The 15,557-nt window shown below is 57.3% G+C and overlaps 6 protein-coding genes across 6 annotated transcripts; 4 read left to right on the plus strand and 2 right to left on the minus strand.

Moving 5' to 3' along the window:
- Nucleotides 1-4,812: 4,812 nt before the first annotated feature.
- On the plus strand, nt 4,813-5,818 carry TPM2 (uncharacterized protein; the record flags this gene model as incomplete). Its single annotated transcript, XM_060597124.1, has 6 exons — nt 4,813-4,815; nt 4,963-4,977; nt 5,099-5,173; nt 5,209-5,529; nt 5,712-5,780; nt 5,816-5,818. 6 exons carry the CDS (start codon nt 4,813-4,815, stop codon nt 5,816-5,818), a joined length of 486 nt encoding a protein of 161 aa, XP_060454048.1.
- Nucleotides 5,819-6,066: 248 nt separating this feature from the next.
- On the minus strand, nt 6,067-7,291 carry CcaverHIS019_0201450 (uncharacterized protein; the record flags this gene model as incomplete). The annotated part of the gene is made up of 7 exons (XM_060597125.1): nt 6,067-6,143; nt 6,188-6,390; nt 6,433-6,563; nt 6,697-6,873; nt 6,927-6,979; nt 7,072-7,175; nt 7,215-7,291. The coding sequence occupies 7 exons, from the start codon at nt 7,289-7,291 to the stop codon at nt 6,067-6,069; spliced, it is 822 nt and encodes a 273-aa protein (XP_060454049.1).
- Nucleotides 7,292-7,713: 422 nt separating this feature from the next.
- LCB3 (uncharacterized protein) lies at nt 7,714-9,556 on the plus strand (the record flags this gene model as incomplete). The annotated part of the gene is made up of 7 exons (XM_060597126.1): nt 7,714-7,933; nt 8,053-8,119; nt 8,232-8,329; nt 8,370-8,510; nt 8,591-9,068; nt 9,110-9,420; nt 9,456-9,556. 7 exons carry the CDS (start codon nt 7,714-7,716, stop codon nt 9,554-9,556), a joined length of 1,416 nt encoding a protein of 471 aa, XP_060454050.1.
- A 557-nt stretch (nt 9,557-10,113) lies between these two features.
- On the plus strand, nt 10,114-11,617 carry CcaverHIS019_0201470 (uncharacterized protein; the record flags this gene model as incomplete). The annotated part of the gene is made up of 8 exons (XM_060597127.1): nt 10,114-10,298; nt 10,342-10,451; nt 10,481-10,509; nt 10,607-10,768; nt 10,799-10,898; nt 10,933-11,039; nt 11,072-11,278; nt 11,309-11,617. 8 exons carry the CDS (start codon nt 10,114-10,116, stop codon nt 11,615-11,617), a joined length of 1,209 nt encoding a protein of 402 aa, XP_060454051.1.
- Nucleotides 11,618-11,853: 236 nt separating this feature from the next.
- CcaverHIS019_0201480 (uncharacterized protein) lies at nt 11,854-13,335 on the plus strand (the record flags this gene model as incomplete). Its single annotated transcript, XM_060597128.1, has 8 exons — nt 11,854-11,979; nt 12,010-12,062; nt 12,101-12,401; nt 12,432-12,448; nt 12,581-12,657; nt 12,701-12,807; nt 12,836-12,920; nt 12,962-13,335. The coding sequence occupies 8 exons, from the start codon at nt 11,854-11,856 to the stop codon at nt 13,333-13,335; spliced, it is 1,140 nt and encodes a 379-aa protein (XP_060454052.1).
- A 205-nt stretch (nt 13,336-13,540) lies between these two features.
- Nucleotides 13,541-14,010, minus strand: CcaverHIS019_0201490 (uncharacterized protein; the record flags this gene model as incomplete). The annotated part of the gene is made up of 2 exons (XM_060597129.1): nt 13,541-13,767; nt 13,878-14,010. The coding sequence occupies 2 exons, from the start codon at nt 14,008-14,010 to the stop codon at nt 13,541-13,543; spliced, it is 360 nt and encodes a 119-aa protein (XP_060454053.1).
- Nucleotides 14,011-15,557: the final 1,547 nt, after the last annotated feature.

Raw genomic sequence — 15,557 nt, forward strand, 5'->3', positions numbered from 1 at the left:
GTTGGGTAGGTTGTATGCCCGAGTCGAAAGTTGGGTGTTCGGGGGCGGATGGGCGGCTGTACCCCGAGACCGTGGACTGCTCGGCTTCTGCCCTGGGGCCTGGTACGAAACTCAAATGGTTACGTCTCCTCCTTCCCGGGCAGGGCAAGTACGACTCAAGCTCTCCCAAAGAGCTTGCTGTACCCAAGAATTGAGCTAGAAGAAGCGGATTCTGATTAAGCCTTGGGTGAGGATGACAACCAAGGGCAGAGGCGTCGTGACGTGGATAGTTGTCGGTCAAAAAGTTGGAAGTGACGTGAACGAGTAATGTCTGTCCTTTCAACGCCAAGTAGCGGGTCGACGCATGCGTGTCGGTGGAGGTTACGGAGAAGGGATCAGGTGCTAGGCAATAACTGAGGGGTCTGTCGATGGGACGATGGCGGGCTGATTGGGGAAAAAACAAAAGAGTCGGAAAGGGGAAGAGAGTCGTAGCCGCCGTCTACTTATCAAGGGTGGGGGGGACGGGGATGTATTTCTTGTATAGTTGGATGTCTGTCTCAAAGCCTACCAAGCCATCGATTCGTCTTCCCTCCTCTTGCTCCTTGTTCCATCCAACCCAGCACGGCGCGCGCCCTTGGGCCTCTGTCCTTGGTGCATCCAAGACCATGCCTCTGCGTGCCGCAGACGATCATCAGTGCGTCGAGGTTGTTTCCCGTGTCTCTCATTGCTCCTGCGCCGCAGGCGCCGAATGCAATGCCGGCCCCTGGCTCCCTTGGAACAGGTCATGCATCCCCTTGATCCCTAACTCCATCCGTCGGCGTGTCTTGGGCTTATGAGGGCCTCTTGGTGTCCCCGCGTGTCATCAGGAAGTCGGAACCGCAGCAAAGTTCAGACACCGAAGAAACGGGTGTCAAGGTGAGAAAGAATAAGGCGCTGCAATCGTTAGGGACCAAGACATCGACTAAGGGTTGTTGAGAGGGTTGGGTTGCGGATTGTAGGATCCATGGCGTTGATGTGGCGAGGCTGAGGTGAGGAAACGAGGCTACCGAGGCAGAAAGATCGTGCAAGAGGCTGCGAGGGCAAAAAGCCGCAAGGAGGCGCAAGGAAGAAGGAACGTAGAGGGAAATCGAGCTCATTATTCAGGGTCAGTTTACAATCACGGACCCAACGCGCTTTCCTCTACCCTACGTGGCGCCAGTCATTGCAACATCTAGGAAATAACTTCATGCCTCGTCAGCTAGATGACGGACGCGCGCGCGGCCGCGCTATGTTCACTCGTCCCATGTACGGATTCTCCGGTCATTCCTCATCCCCAAGCGAGACCAAAAGAGAGTACGAGGAGGGGGGTTGTTGCTTCGCCGAGCTCTACAGAAACAGGGAGCATGGGCATTGGCAAGAGCCGAGACACTGGGTGCTCGGGCCGTAATCGAAGTTCCCCTGTCGGCACTTTAACAGAGAGCAGCGGGTAGATTGACGGGATGGCGTAATCACTACCCTGTAATAGCCAGTAACTTGCTGCTTGTCCGTAGAAATCCCCGATTGAAGGTTGCACGCACGTCAGCAGAGCACCCAAGCATCCGACTTGCCCTTACCACACCTGTTGTGATGGTCATAGAACCTCGTCGTAACCCAGCTTGCTGGTCACGAGGCCAGTTTCGGCACCTGACAAACTCGGCTCCATTAAAGCAATCATGAGCGTGGACCCTAATACCCCCAGGCGAGCGATGGAAGGCGCCCGAGTCCTCGCTCTGAGCTCAGTGGGAAGAGTCGGGGCCATACCTGTTGGGACAATGTGGCCGACCCAGGGGGGTCATTTGATCACTTCACCTCTTGGTGGCAATGGTTGTTTCCCACCACCTCGCTACTTTGCAATGTACAACATGTCAGTTGAATCGGCAGAATTCTCTGATTCTGATAGTCATTAAGCAGTGCCCCTCATTATCTCTACTTGCTACTGACCCTCTTCGTAGATGAGCCGAGGACTGACATCGAGGCCAAGTTGGGCGGCGAGCAGCGCCCTTCATGTGCCGGTGGAATGCTCGGGCGAGCTTCGCGGCTGGCGTGCCTCGAATGGAGGCTGTGTCATGAAACAAATTCATGCTTGCGGGCGATCAAGTTTGTCTCTGTTTCCACGTACCTTGGTCCCGCGACTAGCCCGAAAAGCAATCACTGTCCGCGTGAGTCACCTGGCACAATCGCCCCCCTTGTTCGTCAACCCGGCAGATATCACGCGTCCGACTGCCAGTGGACGGTTCCCTCCATCAGCCATGGGGATAGGAGGTTGCCCCGAGGACTGGCCCGGATCCGCTTCAACATCGCGAAGCCTGGGACCGTCCACTGCCTCGGTTGCACCGTGCTACTGATGATCATGTCGAGCCGATCGAGCTATGGGTGCTACGCACGTCGTCCAGTTCGGTACATCCAAGCTCCTGCTTTGTGGGGTTGTATTGGCGCACCGTCTAGAGAGATCACCATTGCCCACAAGAAACGGTCGCGGGACCTACGGAGAGTTTATGACGCTCGATCATGGAAGCTCGAGACAGTTCAACCGGTCAAGCCACACGTTATTGTGACTAGGACCACCTCATCTCGGGCCCAAAGTTTTTCTCGGGTCAATTCATCGCTAAATTCGAGGGCCTCGGGGGTGCAACACAGAGCCAGTTCTAAGTGTCCCGGGTCAGGAATAGATAGGCCTGGGAGCTCATCACACTGGCGGCAACTCCAGATCTCACCCACCCCGATCAGCCGAACTGTCCTCCCTTCCCAACAAATGTTCCATTGCTCCACGTGAGGGAATGCGAGGCTCGTGAGGCTTGGTCGCATTCCCAAAGCTGAATTGTGCTGACCTCATCAAGTCCCCGGAGGCCGGAGCAGTCTAGTCCGTTAGGCTCCGGGAACGCCGCGGCCCTCAGCCACAGGGCATTCTGAGTTCACACATTATATGGGGAGTAATAAATATCCAGGTATCCGGAAGCCTGGTTTGAATTAACTTTCTAGAGCTGAGGCTAGAGGGCCAGAGCTTCTTTCCCTCGCATTCCTACGCTCCTGGTGCAGCCTCCCGAGGGTGTAAACAACGTCAACACCATGAATCGCACCCCTGCCCCTCTCATGTCTTCTTCCTGTCCCCTTAGTCTTCCCGAAGGGCTATCTGAGTGTGCGCACATTGCCCGCATAAGCATGATCGTGCTAATCTGCTGTGGGGTCAAGGAGGCGCATTTAAGTGAACCTTATCTTCCCGAACCGTACACGGATTGGAGCTGGCTGGGCGTCACAGGTCCGCGGGAGTGTCCGCTGGAATCGGCATCACTGTTTGGGGAGGGAAGAGCAAAATGGGCACGATCAAGGTTTGATACCAGTCATGGAAGTCACTCGCGCGCACGCCCTTGAGCATCCCGAGGAGATGGAGGGTGCCGCCGGCAGTCCATGCCTTGCTGCAAAGGGACGTTCCTTCTTCTGGGCACGCGACTGCTCTGGAAGTTTCGCGGCACATGCTTGTGGTTGCTTCGCGGAGCGGGAGCTTGGAATTTACGTATATGCTGCAGCAGGCCGCGATGCCAGCTGGTCGGTGGGTGCACTGGCCGGCTAGGTGGCGCACCACATCGACACCGTCGACCTCAGCAGCGGACACACGGCTGACAATTTCCTCGCCCGCAACCCACAAACCTGACATTCAGCCACCATCCCATCAAGCCTCAACTAAAAAGACACGCAAGTGCATCATCGCATACATGGTAGAGTGTCACTGGACTTCAAAACGCGCAGCCCACCAAGGGGAGAGCAGAGCGATCTGCAGTCCAGTGGCTGACAAGCAGCTTGCTGTTGCCACCTAGTTTATCTCTCTGACTGTGGGGTTCAGCCAACGAGATGATAAAGTGGCGAGTTACGTGACACAACGGCACGCTTTGCGATTTGGTCGTCGACGACGACCCGGCGCCAACTCTACAACGCTGTCCAAGACCAAGGGAAAGAGAGCAGCTGGAGTTAGTGGCGGGGTTAGCAACTGAGCTGGGCCGAACGCGGGAGGGTGCAAATCCGACCTTGATTTGGTTTTAGGGGAGTCGTCGGCCTGCTGCGGAATGGGCCCTTTCGAGGAGCCGTTGGGCTATAAGCGACGGACAGCTGCCCAGATGGAAGGGTACACGATGCATGCCTCTGTACAGGGCTCTGGGTTAATAGCATTGGAAGATCGCGGAACGTGACCACAGGTGGTGCAGCCGAACGCCCAGCGGCTCGCGAGCAGGGAACCTCCGAAGACGGACAAGACGGCAGTCTGAATGTCAGCCTCCCCATACAACGGGCCGCCCTCGGTAGGACACGCGACCCGTCCTGCGGGGCGCTGCGCTTGCGCATGGCTCTAGCCACACGCTTCAACGAGGTCGCCACGAGAAGACGACGCCGTAAAAAAGAGAGAGGCAAAGGAATGAAGAAATCACAAATGTCGAGCTGGCAAAGAAAAGGTAACGCCAAACGCGAGCAGGGTCCCTCATTCTGGGATTAATGTTTAGTAAAAAATAATATGATATTCCACGTTTTGATCACGTGATGTGACGCGTTGTAGCGCGACGCGCTTTGGCCGTATATGGGTTGTATGAGCTTGTATGAGCTGTTATTAGGAAAGGTCCCGACGTGGCTTGAAGGGCCACCGCGGGTGGGAGGCCAAGGTGTGCCAAGGAAGGTTGGGTGGGATGACCACTACTCTGAACTCTGAACCAACTAACCCTATAGCCCTACCACTCGCCGCCATCGACATCAACCAACACAGGCAATCTACTCAAACTTCTCAATCCACATCCACCTCACTCTTACCCCACTACCCTCTTACATACACTAATCATGGTGAGCGTCCTTCCCATCCTCTCTCCAATTCTGGGTGGCGCGCCGCGCGGCGTGGAACGCGTCATTCCAGACAGTGCCCTCCACGTCGCACCTGCCAGTGCCCACAATCTCATCGCCACCTCTCGCGACAGATACTGACACCTACAGGACAAGATCAAGGAGGTACGTTTGCACGCCGGTGCCTAGCCTCGTGACGCGATGCCTCAAGTTTATGCTTGGGCCCGAGATGCCTTTCGTTGCGAGCTTGACACTGCATCGCAGCACGTACGTGCGTTAACCTCAGCGTTTTGCCCTTCTCGGCCAGAAGATCGAGGCTGCCGAGGGCCGCGCCGAGACCGCAGAGGCCGAGAACAAGAAGGTGCGTGTCCGCCCTGGAAAGCACACTGATGGCAGCTCGACCAGACAGTGCTTGAGCGCGACCAGGAGATTGCGTCGCTCCAGCACAAGCTGCAGCTTGCCGAGGCCGACCTCGAGAAGGCCGAGGACAAGGTCAAGGAGCTCAAGGGCCAGGCTGAGGAGGGTGACGCACACAAGGCGACCGGCGAGAACCTCACGCGCAAGGTGCAGCTGCTTGAGGAGGAGCTCGACAAGGCCGAGAAGGACCTCAAGGACGCGACTGAGAAGCTCCGCCAGGTCGACGTCAAGGCCGAGCACTTTGAGCGCCAGCTCCAGCGTGCCGAGCAGGAGCGGGACGAGTGGGAGAAGAAGGCTGCGGTGAGTTGCGGGACGAGTGGCTGTGTGGCTTGGCGCCCGCAGGCCTACGCAAGCTGGCGGTGCGCCTGCCGTGGCACGGAGTCCACAAGACGCGACGAAGCGGTGTACTCCCGCGCACAGTAACGCGCGTGAAGTGCAACGTCATTGCGGCTATGGTAGTAGAGCTATGCTGACAATCCCAGGACGCCGACGAGCAGTACAAGCAGTCGAAGCGCGAGCTCGACGAGGTCGTCTCCCAGATGGAGAGCTTGGTGAGTTGACTCGATGTACGGAACTGACAGTGCAGTAATTGCTCACTGGTTGCATGCGCACTGGTTGCAGTGCCCACGAGATAGGCCGCGCCGCGGGATCTGGCTGGCGGCGGCGTGTGCTAGACAGCATGAATCGTATGATGATCACTTGCACCGCGGCGAGAGCGTGTATGCCCGAGGTGCGCGCACACAGGACCACCGAGCGTACGCGAATAACACCTACGAACCAAACAGTCTACACCGGTCCGCATGATTAACGGTCGCATACTAAGGCTACATCGTGAGATCAGAACGCCTGACCCATCAACTCCCTGCTGCGCCAGGAGATCTGGTCCAACAGCTTGGGGAGGAAGTTGGCCTCCTCTGCGCGTCAGCGAGCGCAGGCATCCGACACATCAAACACTCACCTCCGTTCATGAACACGTAAGCGTGGTACAGGAGCGCGATGAAGAGCGCGATCAGCGGCCACTTGAGCCGGTCCACGATGTCCTTGAACCCGACACCCAGGGCATCGCCTTTCCTCCACGCGCTGAGGTGCTGGCCGATTTTATCGGCCTGGAAGTACATGGGCCGCACATTGCGTGCGACAAACTCGTGTGTCTTGAGGTTGCTGTCGTCAGCTTGATGCTGTTGGATGCAGAAGATGACGCACTATACGGCGATGCTTGGGGTAGAGTACGCCTGCATCGTGATGGACACGCCAGCGCGGGACAAGGGGCGGACGTAGTCCTGGGGGTCCTCCTCTTCACCGTACGTCACGACCTCTGCACCAGTCTCGATTTCCTGCTGTCAGTGGCAGTCTGATAGATAGCCGTTCTTCAGCTAGAGACGGAGGAGAGATCAACCAATGTCGTTGCCAGAGAGGCGAGAGTGTGAAGATGAATGGAAGCAGGGAAGGCAGGACAGCAGAACCCACCATTGCCGGCACAAAGTCCTCCCCGCGGGCAATCTCGATGACCTCAGGCTCGCCCTTGGCGAGGGGCGCAAAGTCGCTGTCATCCTCAAAAATCATGCGGTACCAAGGCTGCTGCGCTGAAACAGCGAGCGCGATCTTGGCGTCCACATCGGTGGACACGTAGATGACGACTGCGGCCTGGGGATCAGCTATCATTCACTTTGGGCTGAACCAGGTAGCTAGCGACCGACCTTGTCTTTGATCATGAGGCCAGTGAGGTTCCGGTGCAGGTCAGTGAGGTTGTCTGCCGTCAGCTGGGTGCTCCACTACTAGCTGCCACAGTCTCCAACTCTGGCCATCTCGATGTTCATGGTGGAGGAAGGTGAGTCAACTTACTGGATCCTTGCGCACTTCCAGCATACAACACGATCAGGTCCGTTTCACCAAACGCACGCTGGAGATTGGTCACTGGTGCGCTGGCGTGGTCCACGAGACGGAGTCTGCGATCAGCTGGACTAGTTCATACCATCTCAACCTACCGTCGTAGCAGAGGATCGGGTGAGTTGTACAGCCCCGAACAGCCGATAAGGTCTTGTGGAAGGTCGGCGACGGGCATGGCGATGAAGGACGGAAGGAGGAGGATTGACCAACGTTGAGAAACCCAAGGACTGGTGATGACAGAAGCGTCGAAATCTGTGACCTCCACCATGATTCAGGCGCACCAGTTGCTTTTGATCAGATGCCGGTGCCGCGAAGATTACGCGCTCCCATCATGCAAACTAATGCTCATAATGCATGCGCTCATATGACGCACAGCTTCCGGAAGGTCCGGTACGTGGTTGCAGTGCAGGCAGTATTGAGTTACAGTGCAGAGGGGCTGAGACGTACGGCGTCTGCTGTCGCCTCAGGCCGAACGTGCGCATTGACCGCCAGATGCAGTAATGTCACCCTGCAGCCCGTGCTTGGCGCTAATCCACCTTCCCTCCATCTTCCCTTCTGTCAATCTTCCATCTACCCATTCCACTTTGATCATCCACCATGGTGGCAACAGAAGACGTCCCGTACAGGAAGGTTCACATTGAGGCGGGCCTCCAGCCGGACACCGTATATGCGGCTTCCCTCGCGCCGTGGCGAGATGGGCTGCGCCGCTTGATCGTCGAGTCCCTCCGCGCCGAGAGCGAGTGGATCGCGTCTGTGCAGCGAGAGTACCGCACCAAGGGGCGGGACAAGTTCTTCTTCTGGTCTGCTGTGTTTGGCAGTGAGTCGAGTCGGATCTCTCTTATCTCTCTTTCATCCCCATCCACAGCACGCTATCCCCTCGTCCGCGACCACCACCTCCTCCATCGCAGCCACCACCATGCACGGCGCTGACGGCAGCACACACGTTCTTTACGGCCTTCCTCCCGCTGCTCTTCTTCCTTGGGTATGCCGACAAGGCTCGCGGGTGAGTTGGCCGTTGGCGCGAGGTCTTCGGCGCCTTCCGGTGGGGAATGCGAGACGCGTCTCAAGACGCGCCTCTGCACGGGCCCCTCATGTCGTCCCATGACTGACTCCAGGTTGGTCTTTGTTGTCGGCCTCGGAATCTACCTCTCGTGCGTTGTGAAAGATATCACATGCACACCCCGGCCGTTTGCGCCGCCTGTCACACGCCTGTGTGAGTTCCTCGTCACTTCAGTCAACTCCACTGACCAAAGCGGTGTCGACACACCACCGCGAGTATGGCTTCCCGTCGTCGCATTCGACGAACTCAATCTCCATTGCCCTCTTCCTTGGTCAGTGGCTGTGGGAGCAGCGTGAACATGTAGGTTCATCGGCCGTCGTGTTGGGCTGGATCGGTGAGTTCTTACGTTGTGTGACCTGACCCCTGTCCTCGGCTTCTACTTTGTGAGCGTTGCCGGCGGCCGCATCTACACAGGCATGCACTCGATCCCCGACATTATTGGCGGCACGCTTCTCGGCACGCTCTGCTGGGTGATCTGGGTGATCTTTGGCACCGCAATCCGCGCATGGATCGAGAGCGGCAGCCTCTCCGTCCCCATCGTCATGGTCCCACTCACGTTGGGTCTAGTGCACTACCACCCGGAGACGCCCGACGACTGCCCGTGTTTCGAGGATGCGATCGCCATCCTCGCGGTCATCCTCGGCGTCTCCATGGGCTGGCTGCTCAACGTCCGCGAGCCGCAGTTCAGCGTCTCCATCAACGTGTGGCGCTACGGCATCTTGTGGGCTATTCCGGCGATCGTTCTGCGCGTGGTGCTTGGCATCGGCACCATCTTCCTCTGGCGCCTTGTCATGAAGAGGACGCTCCTCACTTTGCTTCCGCCCGCGTTCCGGCTCTTCTCGAAGGTACTGGATGTGCCACTCCCCACGCGCCGGTTCTACCTTCCCGCAACGTGAGTGCTAGCACAAAAGTAACCCAGATTGCTGACCGCAGTAACTACAACGAGGCAGAGACACCTATTCGACCCATTCCCTCGTTCGCCGAGTTGGGCAACCTCCGGGAGTCCAATCCCGACTCACCTTCCCCTGCGCTCGCTCCGGTCCATCCCGTCCGTTCCCCCTCCCCTTTCAAGCTTGAGAAGGAGGCACTGCATATGCGCCTGAGACATGCCGCCAATGGCAATGGCAGCACGTCCGGATCCGGGAACGGGAACGGCTCCTCCCCTGAGAAGGAGAAGGCCGTGGCCACGGAGCCCAGGCGTTCGCGCGGCCGCAAGCGGCCCACAACACACTACGATGCCGAGGGTGGGCTATAAGCTGCTTAACAAGCTGACATCCAGTCCTCACCAAAGTGGTTGTATACACCGGCATCGGGCTCCTCGCATCTGCCCTCATCCCATCCTGCTTTCCGGCCATCGAGGCACGCTTGGGATTGCCTTGATCTTTGCCAAGGCCTGCGCCACATCAACGGATCCATCACATCACACCTGCATTCTCTACACATCCCTGCACATATCCCCTACACGTACTCTAATCTTCCGGTTTGTCTTTGCCTTCTTATGCAGAGACGCGCTCCCGCTTCCACTCTCACACCTTGAGAAGGCCGCCCAACGTCGTAGCCTAACGTCGTAGCCTGCGCCCTCCGACACTGCGACGCCGTTGTGCCGGGCGGCTTAGCCGTCACGGCTCTCGTGCTGCATTCCTACCTCCGCTGACATCTCATGCCGCAACTCGCCCACTACGGCGCCCGTCCCCACTACCTCCATCATGTGCCCTCTCCTACCAGACGACGCGCCCAACTCACTTGTGCCCTTCTGCATCACTCACGCCTGAAACATTCACTCTAAGTCTCATCTGTGCTCGTTCTTGATCCTGGCTTGTGCTCCCTCTGTGTGTCCACCTCACCGGCGCTTCTACTTCTCCAGAAATCTGTCCAACCTTTCGACTACTTCACACACTTGCCGCGTAGTCAAACAAACCCTCCCCACTTCCCGTGCAATGGTATCGCTACCATCTATCCAAGTCCACCCTCGACTACACAATATCAACCGCGACATGACTGAGGAGCAGGCCGCGAACGCGCTCAAGCCGTACATGGTAACTCCCCGGCTCTATGAGCGCTCACAGGAGGAAACGACGCTGCGTGCGATGTACGTCCAAGTAGTCATCGACACCTTCTTGTGGTGCGTCAGAGCTGTGTCAACCAGATCTATGTACTAATGCAAGCGCCGTCATCACAGTCATGGTATACACGTACTGGCGCTTCCAGGCGCAGGACCGGTTGTGGACGCGCGCTCTCGTGGTCGCAGCGACCGTAATGCTGTACGCCGTGACCAGTGAGGTCATCCCGAGCAAGCTGACACAGTCTACCTCCTCTGGTTTCTGCAATACTTTGTGAGTCCCATTATCCTCTTCCGCGCTTGCCCGTATTCTGGGCTATTTGTCCTTCCCGCTGTCCCTCTCAGTAAGTACAGACAGGCGCTGACCCCAGCTCGTCGACCACTTCGGCAGGCACATCACGTTCTTCGAGACCACCCACTTTGCGTGGTTCCCGATCCTTGACTCTATTTGTGCTACGCTGGCCCAAGGATACGTTGCACACCGCGCGTGGCGCCTAAACGGCCGCAGCTGGATTCTCCTGGTTGCCGTTCTCGTACGTGCCAAAACTATTTTAGCTAATCAGTGCTTCCTCGCCCTCAGCTTCGGCGGGGCGGTATGGACCAAGGTCCAGCTCGACAGCTACGACTCGCTGCTGGAGGCTCTCAACGCGCGCGAGCGCCAACGTCAATCTTTCCATATGTCGAGAGCTGATAGCAGCGGTCACGCTCTGGCTCGCGTCGGTAATGGGCGCGAACATACTCCTCACCGCGTCTGTGCTCCGCGGCCTCATCCGGAACTGGGACCAATGGGCGCCGCGCGAAAGTGTTAGTCCACGTTGAAAACAATCTAATGGCAGTACATTGCGCGCGGCGCACGTCTCTTCCTCGAGTCCCAGCTTCCCGCGACGGCTGTCAGTATCGCGTTCCTCGTCCAAATCCGGGTTGGGCACGGCAGCCTTGTGGGGAGCGCGTTCTACGGCATCCAGAGCAACATCTATCTCGTTGGGTTGATGTACAGTCTCAACGGGCGGGTGCGATACGAGGCTGGCGAGGACTCGAGCATGGTACGTTCCCATCGCGCCGGCTGACAACAGGACCTCACAACTCTGCACTCTGCTGAGAACCAGCCCAGTCAGGGCTACGAAACCGCCGCGCCCTACGTGGCGCCGTACGATAGCCTTCCCACGAAGACAAGTACGAGAACCGCAGGCAATACCAAGAGTTCCGGCGACATCGAAGTTGAAGGCGCGGCGGGGCACATGCTTCCCGCGCCTGTGGTTCACGGAGGGCGTGGCAGGGGCGAAGGGGATCCCAGCCGCCCGCAGCTGCGCGACCGGCAGTGGAGCGTGGGGAGCACCTGGGTTGGAAGCGGCCGTACTGAGCCCAAGCCGCTGCGGCACTAGGGTTAGAATGGACCTATGTATGGCTGCCGGTCGTGCTGCATCACACCCTCGCCGGATCAGCCGCGCGCCCTGTCGCACGCCTTCTTCTTTTCCCACCTCTGTTCTGAACCATCACTTCCCATCCTACGCGCGCCCCCGGGAGCTTCTGAACAAGCCATAGTCACTGACTGATACATGTCTCTTGACAAAACGCACTAACTCACTAACCAAACTCCCATCCTCTTCCAAACTCCAGGATGCCAGACCTCTCTCCGCCCATTATGGCACTCGGCCTCTCCCTCCTAAGTGTCGCCCTAACTCCATCGCGCGACCGCCGCAGACTCCCTTCCATGCCGGAGCAAGAAGCCCGCGCCATTGTGACTGTACGTCCCCTCTACCTCGTCTGACCCCAGCATTTTTCCTTCGCGTGCATGTACGCCAAGCTAGTCATCGACATGGCGCTCTGGTCCGTCCTCATCTCGGCTGACGCCGAGCTAATTCCAGCGGCTTATTCACGATGCAGCTGGTCGCGTACGCCAAGTTCGTGCGCCGCGAAGCGCGATGGATCCTCACCGTCGTGGTCGTGTCCAGCGCACTCACATACGCCATCTCGGGATTCATCGTCTTCTACGTACACCACCTCTTTGTGGCTGGATGGGGACAATGGAAACCATTCCTCGAGACGAATTACTATTGCATGTACCCCGCGTTCGACGGGTTGGCGAGCAGCATCGTCCAGGGATTCTTCACGTATCGTGCGTGGAGGCTACTAGGGCGGGACTGGCGCATTGTTTTCGTTCTGGTTGTGAGTTATGGCGAGATAGAGCTGACCCAGGCGTTGATCGGCGCGAGGTTGGTCTTTCTCCCGTCTCCCAAGCCCTCACCGTCCCCATCTCTCTCCCTTGGGCTCTCCCTTGCGCCCTCCCAACCAATTCCTTCCCAGCCCCTCCCAGCCATCCCTCTACCCACCACCACTGACACTAGCCTCACCTGTGCATGTATCGTCACCGGCCTGCTGTGGCACCTCGACAGCATCCTCGACATGCCTTCCATCAAGGCCCGTGAGTCGTCCTTGAACCTAGAAAAGGCTAAGGCTAAACACAGCTGTCATCGTGTGGCTCACTTGCGTCATGCTCGCCGACATTGTCATCACCGCTGGGATCGGGTACGGCCTCGTCCGCTCGCGCACAGGATGGGCGCACACGGACAAGGTCAGTCATACCTCACCAATGCTGATAGGAGATGGTGGATCGACTCGTACGCATCAACCTCGAGTCGCAGGTTCCGGCAACGGTTATGGCCATGAGCTTTCTGATCGTGTTCAGTGGGTCTCTCTTTCCACCCTCTCCACCAGCTAATCGATAGTCATCAAACCTCAATCCCTGCTCAATTTTGTGTGGCAGGGCATCCAGTCCAAGTTCTACCTCATCGGCTTACTCTATACCCTCAATAGCCGGGTCTCGTTCGTCCGACACGGCGTGTTCAAGCCCCGCGATGTGGGGATTACTGTCGTGGTACAGACTGAGACGTTTGCGAGTGATGGCGTACGGTCGGTTCTCGCGCCGGCTGAGAACGAGGTGATTCCGCTTGAACAGATCCAGATTAAGCCGTCCGACTGGTATGCGTCGGCTACAAGTGTTGTTCCAGTTAGGGAGGAGAAGGCGGACAAGACTGGCGAGGACGAAGACGACGGGACGCTTGTGGGAGAGTATGTGTACAAGCAGCGTGACTGGGAGTAGTGTGTTGCATGTATATATATAACAGCACGACTGGGAGAAGCGTCGACTTGGAGTAGCGTATTACATGCGGATAGGGAGATGGTCGCTGTCAAGGGTAGCATGAACTTGGTCATGTAGTCTCAATCAGTCCCTGCCACTTAAGCCGAATCCAGTATCGCATTATAGGCCTGTACTTTGTTCAACGTATCTGCCCTGCTACATCCTGTTACACCTCGCCCTGTGCCTTGGCCTTGCCGTACGCGACCTTGGCCGGGTCGTCCGTCACCTTGCCGGCGACGACGTTGCCGAAACCGCTGACCTTGTCTTTGAGTGAAGGGTGATGGGGCTCGTCAGACTTCTTGTGGTGTTCAGTGGCGTAGGCGCGTGCCATGGCCATCTCCTCGCCCGACAGCTGATTCGTGTGCGTTGATCCATCGCCTGGAGACGTGTCGGCTGGGGTGAGCGGGGTAGATGGGGAGATGTCGATCAGACGCCCGCGTGAGATACTCTGCGCCCTTCCTTCCCACCAACTTTGTTCCTTCACGGCGTCCACTATCACTCACCAGCCTGCGAGTCATCTACAATCCCTCCGCCGATGGGGTTGATATCCGGGGCGACACGGGAGCGGATGGGTGGTTCGCCTGTCGCGAGCTCGGTCGACTCGGTAGCGATTTCGTTTTTGAGGGCCGGGTCCATACTGCGGGTTTGCTTTGAGTATATGATGAGTAATGTTGAAATGCCAAGGACTGAAGTGTACCCAGGTGTTTGTTATCAACCTGGCAGCTGATAGACCAGGTGCCTGACGTCATGGACAAGCGGTAATCGGTCCGGGTTCACGATCGTCCACGTGGCGAGCCGTGGTGCCCCCGGGCGGTCCAGCCACACAAAGTGTGCCTGGGAGGTCTGAGTGGTTTGGGAGGTGGGAAGCCTGGCCTGGAAGGGTAGGATCGGCAGCGCGATGGACAGATATCAGATCCTTCATCCTTGTGGATCTTGAGATCTTAGTTGGCTCGGCCCAGTCCTCTTCCTTTCTCGATCCTATTGTGGATCATTGCCAAGACGATGAGCACTGTTATAGACAAGACGCTCCTTATTCGCCCCGATTCTTCCGAACCCTTGGATCCTTGGAGTAAGTCCTAGCGCCGCACCTGCAAGTATTCCAAGATTTGAGGAACTGAAAGGAATTGAAGAGCGGGTGTTGTCGCGTCACTTGCAAGGCCCAAGAGAATAGTCTGCGATTCATTCCGGCCGGCCTCGCTTCGGTCCCGTGTTCGGGACGGTTTCGTCGCGCCGGGATGGGCGCCCCTGAAGTTGAGTATCACGTTTGGGCGTGCCTTTGGAGTTTGTTTTGAGCGTGGGCGATCTTGAGCAAACGTGAAAAAATGATGCCGTGGATGCCCAGAGTGGGTGAATACAATATTAACAGTGAATACAATATTCAGTAATTGCTTGATAATACCAGGGCAGGACACGTGAGAGCAGGGCCAAAGGTGATCAAGGCGATCAAGGTGACGCTCACAAGTCGCGCATCGCGTCAAAGCTCGCCGCGCGCCTGGGACCATCCGCAACCCTGAACTTTCCGCTAGGGTAGAGCTAACTTGCGTTCCTCCATAAATTGATCCACGCCCATCATTGAAGAAGAGGACACCAGTGGCCCTGGTTCAGCTAATCAGCTGGCTCATGATCGAGGATTCGAGTAGTCGAGAAGCACGATGGTGTCTAACCGTTTGATTCGTGTTGGAGTGGACAGCCTGACGGTCTACCGGAGTGGCGCAGGTGCGATTCCCGTGCCGCTCTGGTGATCTCGGTTGTCAAGGGGAAGGGGGGCGAAGCGAAACCTAGTATAGGCGTAGTAAAGATGTGTATCATCTCAAGTTGCACTGAATGCAAAGTGATCGTCGTCCTTTGACTGCACGCTTTTAGCGTACCACAAATCCATCCCACTTCCGTTCCCCTTCCCTCCCTTCTGTGCCTCTCCCTCCCCTCCCCTCCCCTCCCCTTGATCATAATTCATAACCCTCTCCAACCCTGTTATCACCCCATCGTCCTTTCTTTGCGATGTAAAGCTTTACCTCACTTTTTTTTCGCGTCAAAGGTCTGATCTTGCATCCGTCTGCGTTTGGTGTCCAACTGTAACATATCCATTGTCTGGATAACATGTGAGAACCCTGAGTTTAAATCCTATCCCACTATAGCCACACTGTCAACTGGCCACTTGATCAAGTTGGGAAATTGTGAAAGTG

This window comes from Cutaneotrichosporon cavernicola, assembly GCF_030864355.1.
Source record: "Cutaneotrichosporon cavernicola HIS019 DNA, chromosome: 2".
Taxonomy (NCBI): domain Eukaryota; kingdom Fungi; phylum Basidiomycota; class Tremellomycetes; order Trichosporonales; family Trichosporonaceae; genus Cutaneotrichosporon; species Cutaneotrichosporon cavernicola.